Source organism: Pteropus medius, unplaced genomic scaffold, assembly GCF_902729225.1.
Source record: "Pteropus medius unplaced genomic scaffold, Ma_sr-lr_union100, whole genome shotgun sequence".
In the NCBI taxonomy this organism is placed as follows: domain Eukaryota; kingdom Metazoa; phylum Chordata; class Mammalia; order Chiroptera; family Pteropodidae; genus Pteropus; species Pteropus medius.
Genome location: NW_024351543.1, coordinates 10,856,350 through 10,872,076, shown reverse-complemented (window position 1 = coordinate 10,872,076; position 15,727 = coordinate 10,856,350). Strand labels below are relative to the sequence as shown.

The window sequence follows — 15,727 nt, the reverse complement described above, 5'->3', positions numbered from 1 at the left end:
TCTTTGTGGCCGGATAGATTCTTAATTCTTCCTTTAATTCTTCCTTTTCTCAAAATCCTTCCTGCTGAGACAGCCTTTGGTCTGTGGGTGGAGAACAAAGCCAGCTCAGTATTTGGGATCTGAAAAGACAGTAAGAGCTTTGGGGGGTGTATGTGTGTGTCTGTGTGTGTCTGTGTGTGTGTGTGTCCCAGATGTATCTGTGTGTGTCCATGTGTAGTCCACGTGTGTGTGTGTCTGCAGTGTGTGTATCTGCAGGTCTGGTTCAGGTGTATGTGTCTGTGTGTGTGTGTGTGTGTGTGTGTGTGTGCGTGTGTGTGTCCATTCTGCCTTGAGATGAGAGGAAATGCTGTCCTCCATGGTTGCATACATGGGACCGGACAAGGACACGGAGTGGGGAGATGGTGACTGTGCCCCACATTCTGTCATGGCTCGGATGCCCTCCTTCTGGCCACCCCACTTGGCTCTGCTGTGCAAGGGTGTCCCATCTCCTGAGAACATGCTTTCGCCTGCCATTTGCTTAGCTTGGTTTTTGTTGTGTTTGTTTAAAGAATGTGGTTGTGGGAGGTGGCTGTCATCGGGTAGCCAGGACCCTGAGGTCACCCAGTTCTGTGTGGTTCAAAGAGCCGAGATTTGTGAAGGCAGACATCACCCCCTGCCACAGACTGGTGGCACTCGAGGGGCCTTAACCTAAACAAGGTCTTGCCATTGCTAAGAAGGTAAGAAAAGCATCTAAAAACGTATTTGAGGGAGCTGTTGAATAACGTCATGTGGGCCAAAACAGCTCATCATCCAAGAGCAATGTTTCGTTTCAACTAACAGTTATTGGACCCTTGCTTTCAACCACACCGGACTCGGCACCCAGAAGCAACAGTGACTGTGACTCTTTCCTGCCCTTGAATGCCTCGCCATTGAGCACACAGACCTGTAAACATAGTTGAAGGTGGTGAGGGCTGTGCAGGAACTTCTCCGGAGGCTGAGAAGAAGACACTGTTAATCCCCCGACCCTTGCACCGGAAAATGAAAAGGCTGTAGGGTACAATGTGGTAGATGAGGGCACGGGCTTTACAAGCTGACAGCTGTGTGGCCTTGGGAGAGTCACTTACTCTCTGTGACCCTCAGTTTCCTCCTCTGTAAAATAGAAACAATAGTACCTAGCTCGAAGTGGAGAGGTAACAGGCAGAATGCTTAGCCCTGCCCTTGACACATAGACAACCCCCGGAAAAGTCAAAGGACATTTCGCAAAGAAGGTATCATTCAAATCTGACCTTGGTTTGGTTTGAGTTTTCCATGGGAGGAAGGGCAAATGGATATTTCATACAGAGGGAAGAGGAGGTGAGAAAATAAGCAGGGTTTGTGGGGAGCAGCTTGTGAGGTGTGTCAAGGGAGGGCAGTCCGTGACCCACAATGAGATCACCTGCCTCGGCTGCTGATCAGAAGAAAGGCGGAAGCACAGGGGTCTGTAAGCGGAGCAGTGGTGCCACCAGGTCTGCCTGAAGAGGGAAATCTGGGGACAGGATGGGGCGAGGTCAGTCGCCATGGGTCTGGAGAGGAGGGGACCAAGTTCAAACAGGCAGGATTTGTTGACTGGTTGGGCTTGAGAGATCAGGAAAGAGAAAAAGTAGCAGTCTCTCGCTGTTTTTAGCTTAGGCAATGAATGTTTCCTTCAGCCAGGGTAAGGAAGGCAGGGTCTGAAGTCATTTTGGAAGAGGAGGAGTTTGGTGTTGGGCTTTCTGAGTGTGGGTGCCCACAGGAGACTAGACTAGGCTTGACTCACTCCCAGTCACCCTCTCCTAGCAGAAGGAAAGTTGGCAGAATGACGTTCCTGTCACTTCACTAGCCTGAGCAGCTTTCACTCCAGTTTCTATGGCCAAACATACTTATCTCGGGCATCACAGAGGCCATTTTTTTTTTCAGCTGAAAAAAACAACAACAAAAAAAAACAAAAACAAAAACAAATCTATCCACAGCCACTTAAGCAAGAGAGAGAATTCTGTGGCTGGAGGACACTCAAAGATCCCAAAGGGAATATGCACTCCCAGACCCAGAAAGTGTCCAAAACCCAAGGCGAGCATTCTCCCGCCTCCCCTCACCCCCTTGCCCTACACAGCCCCTTACCCCTACTTCTCTACACACCGGCGTTATTCTTTTCCATGGCACGCTGGCTTTCTCCACGCTTCCCTACACCCAGCAGAAAATGGTCGCTCCAGCCGCTCCACATTAACATCTCTGAGGTTGCTAGCCACGGATACAGACTGAACAGCCACCTGATTCCCGGTTCTACAAATCTGGGAGGAAGAATCTGATTGGCTCAGCTTAAGTCAAATGTTCACTCTTATCAACTGTGGCAAGAGGCAGGGAGTCGTCTGGGAGAGAATCTGACTGTCCCAGTTTGGGTCACATGACTCCTACTGATCCAAACAGCTGAGGCTAGGGCAGGAAGAAGATGCAAGATGAAGGTTTGGGGTGACGGCGTGAGGGTGGGGGTGAATCCCTGAAAAGAAGGAAATTAGGCAGATACCCCACAGGCTTTCCCCCCAGCAGAGTGTCATGGTTGTTAGTGGTGCCAAAGCTTAAGTTGTAGGCTTTTATATCGTACCGGTTAGCTGTTGCTGCCTAACAAACTGCCCCCAAATCAAGTGGCTTTAAACAACCATTCCATCACATCTCACAAATATGTGGGTCAGAAATTCGGTAAGCATTTGGCTGACCGATTCTTCTGCTTCCCATGACATTGAGTGGGCTCACTCGGTGGCATTTACCTGGTGGCTAGCTAGACTGGTCTGAAGAGTCCAAGACAGCTTCACTCCCATGCCTAGTACCTTGCTGAGGAAGGCTGGGAGTCTGACTCAGCTGAGCCCCTGTCCTCTCCGTGTAGACCCTGGGCGTCTCCATGTGGCCCTTCCAGCAGAGTGATCTGCCTTGTTACCTGGCGGGAGGCTTCAAGAGAGCATGGTCAAAGCTGCCAGTTCTCTTAAAGGCTGGCCCAGAATTGGCATACCATCATTCCACTATACTCTGTTGGGCAAAGCCATCACATGCCAGATTCATAGACCCTGCCTGTCAGCGGGAGGGGTGGCAAAGGGTTTGTGGCCATCCTTTGTCCACCATATTTATGATGTTCAGAAATATGGGCAAAACCTTAATCTCTTCTTTGAAAGTTACTATTGTTTTAAAGTAGGTGAAACCTCATCTGTCTTCTATAATATCATAGAGAAAATCACAATTGAACTCCTTTAGGAAAAAGAAAGGAAAGAGTAAACCTTGGTACAGCATGCATGAATGCACTCATCATTCAGAGTGGGCTGTCTCTTCAGACAAAGCTACAGTGCATCAGGGGCTTGGCAGAGGGAGTTTCTTTAGGAAAAATTCTTTCTTTCTTAAATGGCTAACTAATTATGATGACTTTATAGGAGGTTGAAAAGGGCAAATGAAATGTAGGATTACTTTGAAAACCTACATATTCCTACAACTTCAACTACAGACCTCTTATCAACTCTAATTCCTGTATGTATAACCTAAGAACGATGCATTACGTGTAGCGACTAGAGATCTAATATCACACTGACAGTCCAGTGCATGGAAGTCTGTCGATTCATAGGCCCGAAGTCCAGCTTAGCATTTGACTGATATGGCAGGTCTTAATGATTCTGGCTTATACTACAGTTCATACACAATTCCTTTTAGTCCTTTCAAAAGGAAAGCCACCGAATGGTACCCAGTTGCCACTGCTAACCAGGAAACACATCATCACTAGGGCCTCTGAAGATAGGTAGGCAACCTCGAATCCTCTTCCTTTTATAGAGCCACATACTTTGAAGTTCCCTTAAGAGTAGCTCCTGATACCGCTACCTATGGTTGTTTGTCATTGCCTTCAGTTCATGAGCCAAAATAATCATTTCCAAAAACGTGTCCCATAAACACAAATCGTGGCATGGTACTGATAATGGAACAAAGCAGTTGGCTGTGCTTATACATTCTTTCAAAGTCAGGCCTTCAGGTCAGCATGTTTTACACTTGCCAGATGACCAGTGCCCTCAGCAAACTGTACTGTGTCCTTACTAGATGACAGGCTCTGGGCAAAGGGACAGAGGTGAACAACACAGCCCTCCCTCCATCTTGAAGACCTCTGGGGAAAAGTTAAGTGACCAGAAATGATGGCCGAGCCTAGTACACCTTGCGAGGTGAACAGAACTTGGCAGGCGAAGGAGCCTGTGCCACCAGCTGGCCCTTTCTACGTGTCACTGCGGTGGTACTAACTCACCGATCATCCACTGTTTATCTAAAATGGAAACCCCTTACACGGTCATCAAAAACTCCATGCTCCCTGCCTGGCACTTAGCCTCCTCCTCTCCCTCTGATTCTGGGCAGACCCCGGAGCCTTCTAGAAGGTCCTTGGGCTGGCATCTCAGGCACTCTTTCATGCTCGATGGCAGCAGGCCCTGGCTCCAATGCAAAATCCACAATGAGGGCCCCGAGCTAACCAGACCCTTCTTCAAATACTGAAATGGATCCTAATCGGCTTTCCCAAAGCCGGGATGTTACAGACACTGGGAGCCATAATTTAAACTTTATGTGCGAGAATTACAGTAGCCTGCCAAACCACCACACAGGAAGAAATCTTTGAAATGTGAGACTCTCTTAAGGGAGAAAAATCCAAATGAGTCTCCTCTCCTTTCCTTTACCTCCCGACTGGGTTCGAAGCTGCCTGGGCCTGGTCCCTCTTCGAGACGATCATGAAGGCCTGTTTATAAGAGAAAGTGTAATTGTTCAGAAGTACGGTAGGGGCAACAACTTTGGATGTGACTTGTACCCTTGAAGAGTGCTTTCAGCTCAGTAAGCAAGGCTTTGACTCAAGTGGTAAGAGAACGGAGAAGCTGGGATGTCTTTCATTTGGAAGAAAAAGCCTCCTTTGGGGCCCCAGGCAACTCCCACCCTCTCCCCACTCCCTCGTGCAGTTTGCCAAAACACACAGGCCACCACTCAGTGATGGAGGAAAACTCTGCATCACCCCCTTCGCCCCCACTGCTTTCAGCCAAGGAACCTTTCCCTTCTCTCTTGTTTCCCCCTTTGTAAGCTGAGATGGCTTGGAGCAGAGGGCAGTGCCATTGCCTTGCCAGGCCTGTGACCAGTCCTTCTCAAAAGACCCGGGACCTGCTGGCTCCTTCCCTATACAAGAGGTAGGCAGCGGAGTGTGTTGTCGGCCCTCTGAAAAGGCCCTCCTCAAACCCTCAGCTGGGGCTGTTCCAAGAGCTTGCTGCTTTACGGCCGGCTTTGGGCTCCTAGTTTTTGAGAGCATTACTTCTGACCTACAGCAGAAATACTTGTTTATTTTTCACAGAAAAATAAATCTGTGAAATGGCTTAGTGAATACGTAAGGTTTGGAGGCCCCTCCAGGGTCACTGGGGTTATCACCTCCCTCCCCTCCAACCAGGCTGTGAGAAGCCATCCCTGCTTCTCCTCCAAAGAAAAAGAAAATGCGCAGACACACACGCACGTGTGCATATGCGTGTGTACACACACACACGAACACCCTTCACACTGTCTCAAAACCGTGTGCCAGAGACACTCCGTGGGGACTTATTTATGTTTGCAAGTAAATATTGGGCTGACGTTTGCATGGTCGACATCTCGAGACAGAGACATGCTATGTAAATAGTCAAGAAACAGAAGAGACCCATAAACAAGAGGCCCTGAGCTCATCCAAACAAGGACTGTGTCCGAGGTCCTTGGAATAGCTGCCCAGAAGGCAACCGAAAGACCAGGGAAGGTGGGGGGTGGGGCTTACACAGGAGGCCAGATGCCACGGAGTCCAGGACAGTTCCTCACCCCAAAGGGGGCTGGGAAGAGGCAGGTGCCCAGGCCAAGACTCCAGAGCCCAGGCCTTATTTCCCCCTAGACCGCTTGCTTCCCTAATTACAGCTAGTCAAGGGAAATCTGCTATTTTCCTAGGAATTTTCTGGCAGCTTGTGGATACAAGTTTCTATCAGAAAGTGGTGTGTGGCTGTCAGGAGGGCTCGGGGAGCCGCCCTCTGGGGCTGCAGGCCTCCGGAAGGACTGGCACACACAGCTCCCCCAGCTTTCAGCAGAGCAACTCCTGGCCCGCATCTCTCCTCCTCCAGGGTTTCCATGAGTGTTTCCTCTGCTGCAGACAGAACCGTTATAAACAGGGCCTTTTGCCCCGCAAGCAGCAAAAGAAACCCCAGAAGTTTCCAGAAAAAGTGCAGGAAAACATTGACTCCATTGGATTGGAATTGAGTGTGGGGCTGCTGAGGGTCCAGCTTATACTAAGCTCTAATCATTTCCCAGCATGCTCAGTGCTAGCTCAGCTGGCAGCAAAATCATAGGTTCACTTCTCAAAGATTTTCCCCAAAGTAGCCATGAGCGCTAATGAAAGTGTGAGTATATGCCTAAGGGAGGCCTGATACAGGAGAGAAAAGTCTTTGAAGTCTTGATTTATCTTAATTTTTAAGAATTTTATAGAAATTGAAATTTCAATTTCCCTCAAATTTTCAAAAGCTCTTTTGAGAAAAATCGGCACCAGGCAAGGACTCAATGCCTTGTGCCTTCTTCGCCTGAGTCCTGGGTACGTAGCTATGTGCCCCACAGGCTGCAGTCCCGAGTTTGCTTTGGGGACCAAAAAAAAAGCTGTCATTGTGTTTCAGGGCTGAAAGAGGGCTGAGAATGCCATTGGTCTCTTAGGCAGAGACAAAGACATTGGGGTTCGGAGCCAGAAAAGGACCTACCCTGTAGCCCAAGGGGTAATTAATGGGATCGTCAGCAGCCAGGACCCTGGGTTCCCTATGCCACATCTCTCCCATATGACTCTTCTGAGAAGGTCTGATGGCACTGGGCAGGCCTGGTGTGATACAGTCATTTGGGGGCCATTACTTGGTAAACTCGGAACCTGGGCTTTGGGTTCCATATCAAACGCCAAAACCATGCTCTAAACAATAGCATAAAGGCGATAGTCTCTTTTTCTGAAATAGAATTAGTTCGACCGTATGAGAAAAAAAGTTACTTTGACAGAGCCACCATTGGACTATAGAGCATCTTTGTGCAAACTAGCGAACAGCACCCTGTCCTCCAGAAGCTTTGCTTCCATCTGTCAAAAAAAATTCAGAGATTCTACTGTTTTTGTTAGAAAAAGACACTCTACTGACATCTGCTGGAAAGTACTTATCATACATTTACACACCTGTGATACGTTTGATGTGAGTGGCACCTCACCACACACACACTTATGTGCAGCTCAGAGCCTGCACTACTGTACCCAGCACTTCCTAGCCACGAGAGTGGAGTGTTTTAAGAAACGGTCTTTGGCTCCAAAGAAGAAGGACAAATGTCAGTGATACTTCCATCTAGAGACTACACTGAGGCTGTTTCTGGAGCGGGGCTCTTGAGACGCTGCAGGGTTTGAGTGGGGCAGAGAGTTTGTAAGGCTGTTTCCAAGAGCAGCCGGGGAGGTGACTTTAGGACTAGTGCTGACTCCACTCGAAAGAAAAGAGCTTGTTTCTGGGTGCCTGCAGGGGATGACTGCACCTTCACTTTTTGGTAACACACGTGACACACGTAAAACATGAGTACACCAGAGCCACATGTGAGAGTTAGTCCGGGTTCACTAAGTCCTCGATGGATTGTTTGTGCACTCTGTCAAATCCTTACGCTAGCACAGCTATGAGAAAGTGAGCCGACTTTTGTCTTTTTTAGAGGTGAACAAGGAAAGCCTGTTCAGCAAGGCAAGGCACAGTGATGCTCTTTATATCTAGAACCTGCCAGCTGCCTGTCTGCCACCCTGTGAGTGTTGATTCATTCAGTAAGTCAGGCAAAAATTATGGCGTCCTGTATCAGTTACCTCATGCCACATAACAAGCCACCCCAAAGTCTTGTGGCTTTAAAGCAACAACCATCTGTATAGCCCACAGTTCTCTGAGTTGGACTGAGTTTAACAGGGCGGTTTTCCAGTCTTAGTTGGACCCACACCTCCAGGTGGGTGAGGGTTGGCTGGTCTAAGAGGGTCTCAGCTGGGTGGACTCTCATCTTCCAGCAAGCTAGGCCAAACTCTTTCACATGGAGGCCGGGCAGAGTTCTGAGAAAGTACACAGAAGCAGGCAAGGCCTAAGTGTGGAGCTGACACAGCATCTCTTCCATTGCATCCAACTGTCAAAGCAAGTTACAGCTCACATTAAAGGTATGAGAAACAGACTCCACCCCCAGTGGGAATTGCCACAGGGTCACGTGGTAAAGGGCATGGATACAGGTGGAATAGGGGACTAGACATCTGAGCAATTTATCACTGGTGCCAAGTAGAGGTGAGACGCTGAGTTCTGGGGGCAAAAAGCACAAGTCTTGCCTCCAAGGAGTCCTAAGACCATGGGAAGGATGAGAAGGGTGCAGACCGTTAAAATTCTGCTCGATTAGTGTCATGGAGAGATATGTAACTTCTCCGGAATTGAAAGTGAGTAACCTGGGCTTGCTGAAACATGACACCATCGGCAGGCAGAGTCATGTGCTCAAGAGTCTTATTTCCAAATTATATCCAGCCTTATTTTTATGATTACATTCTGCTCAGCCCAGAAGGGGCACCTGACATGTTTGTCTGGTCAGCCACATCTCTATCTATGAAGAATGATAGTTCAGGCAATAACTAACTTCTTAGTCAGACATTTCTGTTCAGTCTTGGGGTGCTTTTCCGGCCTTCTGTGCTCTGAGGGCAATGACAAGGACCTTTATCTAATTATCCAGAACATTAACGTCAAGCCCCTGTTCCAGAGGGGAGAAGGTGGTAGGGATTTCAGGAGAGAAAGTGTCTGTGCAGGGGTATCGGACAGTGGCGTTCTGACAGATGTGGCCTTAAGCTGAGACGAAAACTGCAGAGCTAAAAACACTAGAAACTCCATGTCTGCTCACAAAACTGGCCATGAGGAGGGAAGCTCAGAACACGAGACCCTTAACCAGTTTTTGTAAGGCAGCTTCTACCTGCAGTCATTCAAACTGCACCACTTCGTTGCCTCCTCTCTGAGCGAACTCTCAGGAGGCCCTTGGCAATGCGAGTGAAGATGTTTCCTGGCATTTCTGTGGGTGGTTCTCATCTCTGGCTACAGTAGAACAATTCCTGACCCCCATTTGCTTTTCCTTCTTTGGGGGAGTTCACATCATCAGGTTGCTGTGGACGCTTGACTCATAAAGGAACGTGAAGACTAATGCACAAGAAACAAAGAGTGAACTGTGCCCGTGAGAGCTGGGTTTGCTTAATGATTTCCTCAGGGCAGGTTTATCTGGGCATTCACTGTTGGCAGCAGACGGTAGAGATGACTAGTCTTGAGCATTTTCAAATGAGACTACGGGAATTATAAGCTCATGACAGTGTGGTACCACAAACCTGCAGTACAGCAGACCTCCCAGCAGCAGACCAAGTGTGTGTGTGTGTGTGTGTGTGTGTCTGAATTCCTCTATTCAAGGGGGTTGAAAGGCAGGATTTGCGGGCAGGTCATTTATTTGAATGGTGACCTCAAGAAACTCTGATCGGAGCAGGGAAGCAAGACAGGGAAGAGAAGGAAGCCGATAAAGGATGTGTCAAGCTGGTTAGCACTGCAGTCAAATTCAACTGGGAAACTGGTTGGACATGCACCTCAGGATTATCTCCCCCAGCAGAGAGGAGACTGGAGTACACCCAGTCCAGCCAGTCATGCTTAGGGACAAATGCAAGGAGGGATGTCTGACCTTGGAAACAGACACCACTAATGCTGGTGAGCCAAGGGCATGAGATGCTAGGTCACCCTGAGCATGAGAGAGAAGGTCAGCTTTGGGCTACAAAAAATTGCTTAAATATCCGACAGTAAGTGCCTGTGATGACTGCGTGAGAAAAACTAGAAACTTAACATGTGAGAAGCCATAAGACTTCAGCAGGAAAGGTCTTTTCAGAATCAAGCTAAAGGACACTGCCAATCTGGGTCAGGGTGAGACGCCAGTTCTAGGGGAGTACACGCTGCTGGCTGTGGTGCACTTACAGCATGAGTTTCACAGGTTCGAGAGAAAGATCTAGATGACAGCAAGGTAGAATGCAGACACTTTCAAAAGCCTATTATGTGGGAGCAGCAATTATCAAATTAGTCCACGATGGCTAACATCTCTCAGGACATTAATAGGTTTCTCAAAAGCCAATTAAATTCAGGAAATATCAAGCCCCCAAGTTTCTTCTATTCTTTACTAAGGATTTATTAGATCCTTTACTGTTCTGCTGTACATTGCAAATCTCTTAAAGAAAGAAGGCAGTATTTTCCAAACTTACGTTGACCATGAAACCCATTTACTCCCAAATACCTGGGAATAACTCTCCGTAACCAGTGTTCCCCAGTCCACAGTTTGGGAAACACTCCACCAGGAGCATTTCAGAAGCAAACAACCATAGGATAGCCCGAAGGAAAGCCATGCGTTTTGACAAGTGGCTCCACGTAATGCTTTTTCTAAAGCAGCCAAATCTGAGTTTTCCCAGCTTTCCCTGCACGGTGAGTACAGGGCATGTCCCCTCCTCCGCCAGGCGGCCTGGCAATCAAAACGGCTGATTCTTCAGCATTTCTAACCTGGCTTCTCCTCTCTGCCTTTCAGATGGGCTTCTTTCGCCGAAGGTACAAAGAAATTATTGAAGCTGAGAAGAACCGGAAAGAGAACGAAGACAGTTGGGACTGGGTCGAAAAAAGCCAGTGACCTGCCACACCCGTCACGTGACCCAACCATTTCGCCTGTCGTCCTTGATCTTTGTATCTTCCATATTTGGAAGAAAGAATCTTCTCCAGATTTTTCGGAGGCCCCACTGATGCTGTTCTCGTCCTCATTCTGTCATGCCCAGGCACCAACCTGAGGCAGCCACTTTGGCCAGGTCACATGACTGGAGCCACCACCACTTCCTTTTAAAGATGAACTCTGAACTTTGGAAAGCAAGCTACAGAGCCGAGCAATATTTATGGATGCAACATGCGTGGTCAACCCTCAGGGGAAAACTGTTACCTAAAAGTATTTTTATAAATATAAGCCTTTTATACTGATTATGTCTTTATATTTGTATCGATGTTTTATTATTTCTATTAAATAGTTATATAATTCACTCAAGCACTGATATCTGGCCTGAAATCTTGGAAACACATGTACATTCATACAAATTTTAAAGGATAAAAATCTTACTGTTCTTTGGAATTTACTATTAAAATAGACTTGCAGATAAAATAATCTGAAGAAACCTCATGTAACGAATCCACCGAACTGTCAGTGCTGCATATAAACTGGTCGTGGCAGGACCCCTAAGACATTTCACGTCTTTATTGCCTGGAGTCAAGTTTGAAGTCGTGTGCTAAGGAACTCTAAGTTTTTTCATACGTACTTTTCATTGGAAGATTCCCAACAGGAATTTGGATGGAAAAACCTGATTCCTAAACAAGTCTGCTCTGCGTCACCTCTGTACAGCAAACACCCACCCTCCTTCCACTTGGATGAATAGAAGGGAGCTTGGAGCAACTCCAGTCAGTCATCTGGTAAACCTCGATGGCATCTCATCCTGGACATCATGCATCAGAGTCCACGTACCACGAAGACTAAATTAGTGCCCACCGAGCAAAGACTTAGGTCTGAATGCTGTGACGTGTTGCCTTCTCATGGTCATTTGAGTTCAGAGGTCTTCATTTCCCCCATCACTCTTGCCATTCCGGCTAATGATAATTGCAGATTCCTTCCCAGCGATGACTGTCTAAACTGTTCTTATTTTTTAAATAGTGTCTTCAGTGGGGTCCCCCAAAAGCAGACCCAAGACAAGGATCTGCGTGCAAGTAACTTATTAAGGAGGTATTTCCAGGGGACGCCAGTAAGGGAGTGAGCGAAACAGGACAGGAAAGGAGAGGAAGCCAGGTAAGGGTGCCATTTCAGGGAAGGTCCTATGGAAGGTGGCTTCAGCCTGGTCCTGCAGGGGAGCTCTGGACGGTAAGCTGTTCTCTCAGATGTCCCAACCTAATGCAAGGGAGCTGAGCTTTCATATTCTTGCACCCAGGGGAGATGTAAACTTTCCGTTCTCAGTTCCTACTGGTGAAACAGTCCCAGTAGCTCAGGGGTAGTCCTCTAAAAGAGAGCTGCAGGTATACCCCCAACATGGGGAGGCCTACAGAACTGATGCAAAGAGATCTGGGCATAACCCCAACATCCTCCCCTATCTCGTGCATGTGTGAATGATGAGTTATGGCCTTCAATATTTAAGCCTTCTATTTGACAGTGTTTAGTATCAGATACACTGTGCTGTGCGCAGTTTTGAGTGCATTGTGATTTTCAAAAAGGCCAATGAGATGATGGCTGTAGCATGCTCAGCACTGCAGCTGGCCCAGAGTAAACACTCAATAACCATTAGCATCTTTGACTGCTGTTACCACTGCAGGATAACCATCTAATAAGAAAAAAAACATGTGGCTCAGAGCTGGGTCTGACGAACAGTCCTTCATGGCTTATCAGAGCCTGCACAAGCCCCAGATACATACAAATGGCATCAAATGGGAATGAAACAAGAAACAGGATGAAGGGATCTTTGTTATAAGGCCTTGATTACTGGAAGCTCACATGGGGTGGGAAAGGGGGGTTCTGTGAACATTGTTGAAAAGACACGGAACTCAACTTCAGGGGAGACAGGTTTTCTATACAGGTAGCTAATACTTGCAAACATGTCTAAAGTTGTGGCCAAATTGTGAGAGTGCTGGACAGTTGCAAACCTAGCATGGAACGTGTCTTTTCGTTTCTGGTCGTGCAGTTGACTCTGATGTAGGAAGATAATAAGTGTATCATGCTTCCCTTCCTGGTAAATATGGGAATAGACAGCAAAAGCCAGAGGGTCAATGGCATGAAGGAGGCTGATCTTAGAATGAAGTTAGGGGTGTTGCGGCTAGCAGAGCGATGGAGGCACAGAGGTAACTCCAGGGCAGATGCAGGCAGGGAAACCAGTTCTCGCTGGGAGTTTGCCTGTGAGTTTTATCAAAAGTAGCATAAGCAGTCTTGAATTGGTTTTAGTCACTCATTTAAAGGATATTTATGGGGCCCCTGCTGTGTATCAAGAACTATACTAACTCCTAGAGGTTCCCCAGAGGACACCACAGGCACATTTTGCCTGAGGGAGGCAAACCTTCCCAAAATGGAGTACAGGGTGTGGATCCTTTTGTGAAACCCCATTTACAGCTTTCTTCTGATGGATTCTTGTTCATTGTGTTATGTTGTCCTTTAATAAATCACCCAGAATTCTTACTTAGGTGGTAGGCTTGGGACAGCTCCAACAGTGGTTTGTCCAAACGCCATTATAGCCACTAACTAGCCTCCTATAAGGAATGCAGATGCATTGGTGACACTGTGGAAGGGTGACTTTCAGGCCCACAGTTCTTCCAGCTGTAGGGGAAAGCCTCATTTCAACAAGGACAGGCTCCTGTGGGCAATGTCAGAGCTGGATCCCTTTGCTCTTAGAATGGTAGACAGACCTGAGTAGACCAGGAGATCACTAAGACTTCATGAGGCAGTTTCTGAGAAAATCATCCTTGGCATCCGCAAGAGAACATACTGGCTGCCACTCCAAGGACCCATTTGGGAGGGATGGTGCCTCTGCTTGTCCAATCATGCTGAGTAGCAGGTGGGGCTACAGGGATTGGGGAGTTAACCGTTTAGCCCACTGATAGAGAAAGAAGTCCCACACGCTGTCAGTGCTCTCCCAGCTTGGACCGTACACCAGCCCCACCCCAGTTCAGAAGGCCTCAGTAGGCTCTCGGCGCAAGCAGACAGGATGAGTTGTCGTGTCTGTGTTACTTCTCCAGAATATTCTTTTACGGCTCCACAGTGCATTCCATTCGCTACCCTGCCCGTTTCTGAAGGGTCACTGTGGACTCCGATAAAACATTCTCTTGCACAGCATCCTTTCAGTCTGCTTCAGCTTTTAGTTATGTTTCACTGTGGTTTTAACCAACTGTCAGAAGGATTGAGATGCTTTTTAAATATGAAAAAGGACCTTTGTAGAAACTGAGCAAAAGCATGCCCCCCTTTTTAAAAACGATTCGCTTATGCTCAATTTACCTGGGACTCACCAGTTTGGAACATCCCCAGAGTGAGCCTCGGACCTGTCACAAAGAGACTACGAAGTTTAGGAACAAGGAGGCATTAGAAGGAGTGAGTGGATCCACTGGCTTCACAGTGACTGACGGCACACATCTGGAATCAATTACCGCTGAGGTCACTGAGGCTCTCCCAGTCAGTTCTTCAGGAAAATCCCATCAGCATCACTAGGAATATTTTCAAGTTTGATAAACGTAGAAAATTCAGTAGAAAGTTTTTCTTCACCAAGTCATGTGTAGTCTACGGTCCTTGAGCCAAAGGCAAGGAGATTGAGAACAAACAGAAAACCAGCAGGCCTACTGAAAATATTTGGAACCTGTTTTCAATACAAAGCATAGTGGATCCCTAAAGTGATATACATTGCTGTGTGCTACCTGTTCAACCCTGGCAGAATAATTATTTTAAAGGTTATTCTGCTCTCATTTTTGGATGAGGCATTATGCCCAGGTGAATACAGTTATGCATAGGTTACATATGAAGCATCTGGTAAAACCTACCTACACCGGGTTCAAACCTCTGGAAATTTACAGGCACTGTGAAGAACTATAATTTGGGGAAAATGGCCCTTTAGCAGAAGAAAGGCAGAAAATGAGTATCATTTTGGAAATACTCCAATATACAGGGCTTTAGTCGATGTTTTCTTCTGCTATACAGAGCAATAATATACACAGTGGAGAACAGTTTCTGAAACAATGGTTGAAGGGAGAATAGAGAGCAAATAGGGTCAAACAGTAAACCTTCTAGAATGTTTTCTGATTTTCAGCACATTGTAGGGATAATGAACAAATTTCCCACATGGTGCAGTGCTTTACAGCACAATGATCTAGATTTCAGACTTTTTTAAGGTTTTTTTTTTTTTAATTCTAATGTGCACGGTGTGACTGACAGAGTGAGTTTCAAAGCTTTAAGAGTTATTAATTGCATGGCAGGCACCCACGCTAACTTCACTTCCAGACCATGACTGATGCATCCATGTACGTTTCCATTGAGGACTTTTGGTGGGAGGGGTGTTCCTCCTCGTGAAGTCACATGTATTAAAAAAAAAAAAAAATGTCTATACAGTCACTTCTAACTCACTTGCACTTTGTTTGGGAAATACAGGTTTGCAAAAATACTGTATTTGGAATAAAAAAAAAAAAAATGGCTGCAAATGATTCCGGAGTTCGGTCTGAAACGTCTTTGCTAGTAAAGAACTTGAACCTTTTCAGGATGTCGAAGATGAGGTTTCAGTGTAATACAATATGAGCATTAAAGAGCATGTGCAGGTCCATCCACTCATGACCGTGCAAATGAACAAACCACTCAGTGGCCATCACCTTCTCTGTTCATCACCTACCCCCTCAGGGCCACACCTGGGACCTTGATCCTAAGATAAATGTGCCTAAATTAAACGAAGAGCATTCCTTGTTGTTAGTAGACTGTTTTCACATGCATCCAGCAGTCACTAAGGATTTTCTCAGAAGCTTTTTGGTTGCATTCTTACACATTTACAAACACTGTTCTCTTAGAATTTTAATATCCTCCATCTGTCTAGTTATGTTCCTGTTCTTACCTCAAATGTTGTTCATTTGTGTTTTTCTCTTTTTCCCCTCCATGAGACCAACAGAGA

At 46.8% G+C, this 15,727-nt stretch overlaps 1 protein-coding gene across 1 annotated transcript in view; it reads left to right on the top strand.

The window, feature by feature from the left end:
• Positions 1–15,169, top strand: part of ITGA9 (integrin subunit alpha 9) — a 295,468-nt gene extending 280,299 nt beyond the window's left edge. Inside the window, exon 28 of the mRNA XM_039843320.1 lies at positions 10,606–15,169. Coding sequence (XP_039699254.1) covers positions 10,606–10,704 — 99 coding nt within the window. The 3' untranslated portion in view covers positions 10,705–15,169. The remainder of the gene's footprint in view (positions 1–10,605) is intronic.
• The last annotated feature ends 558 nt before the right edge of the window (positions 15,170–15,727 follow it).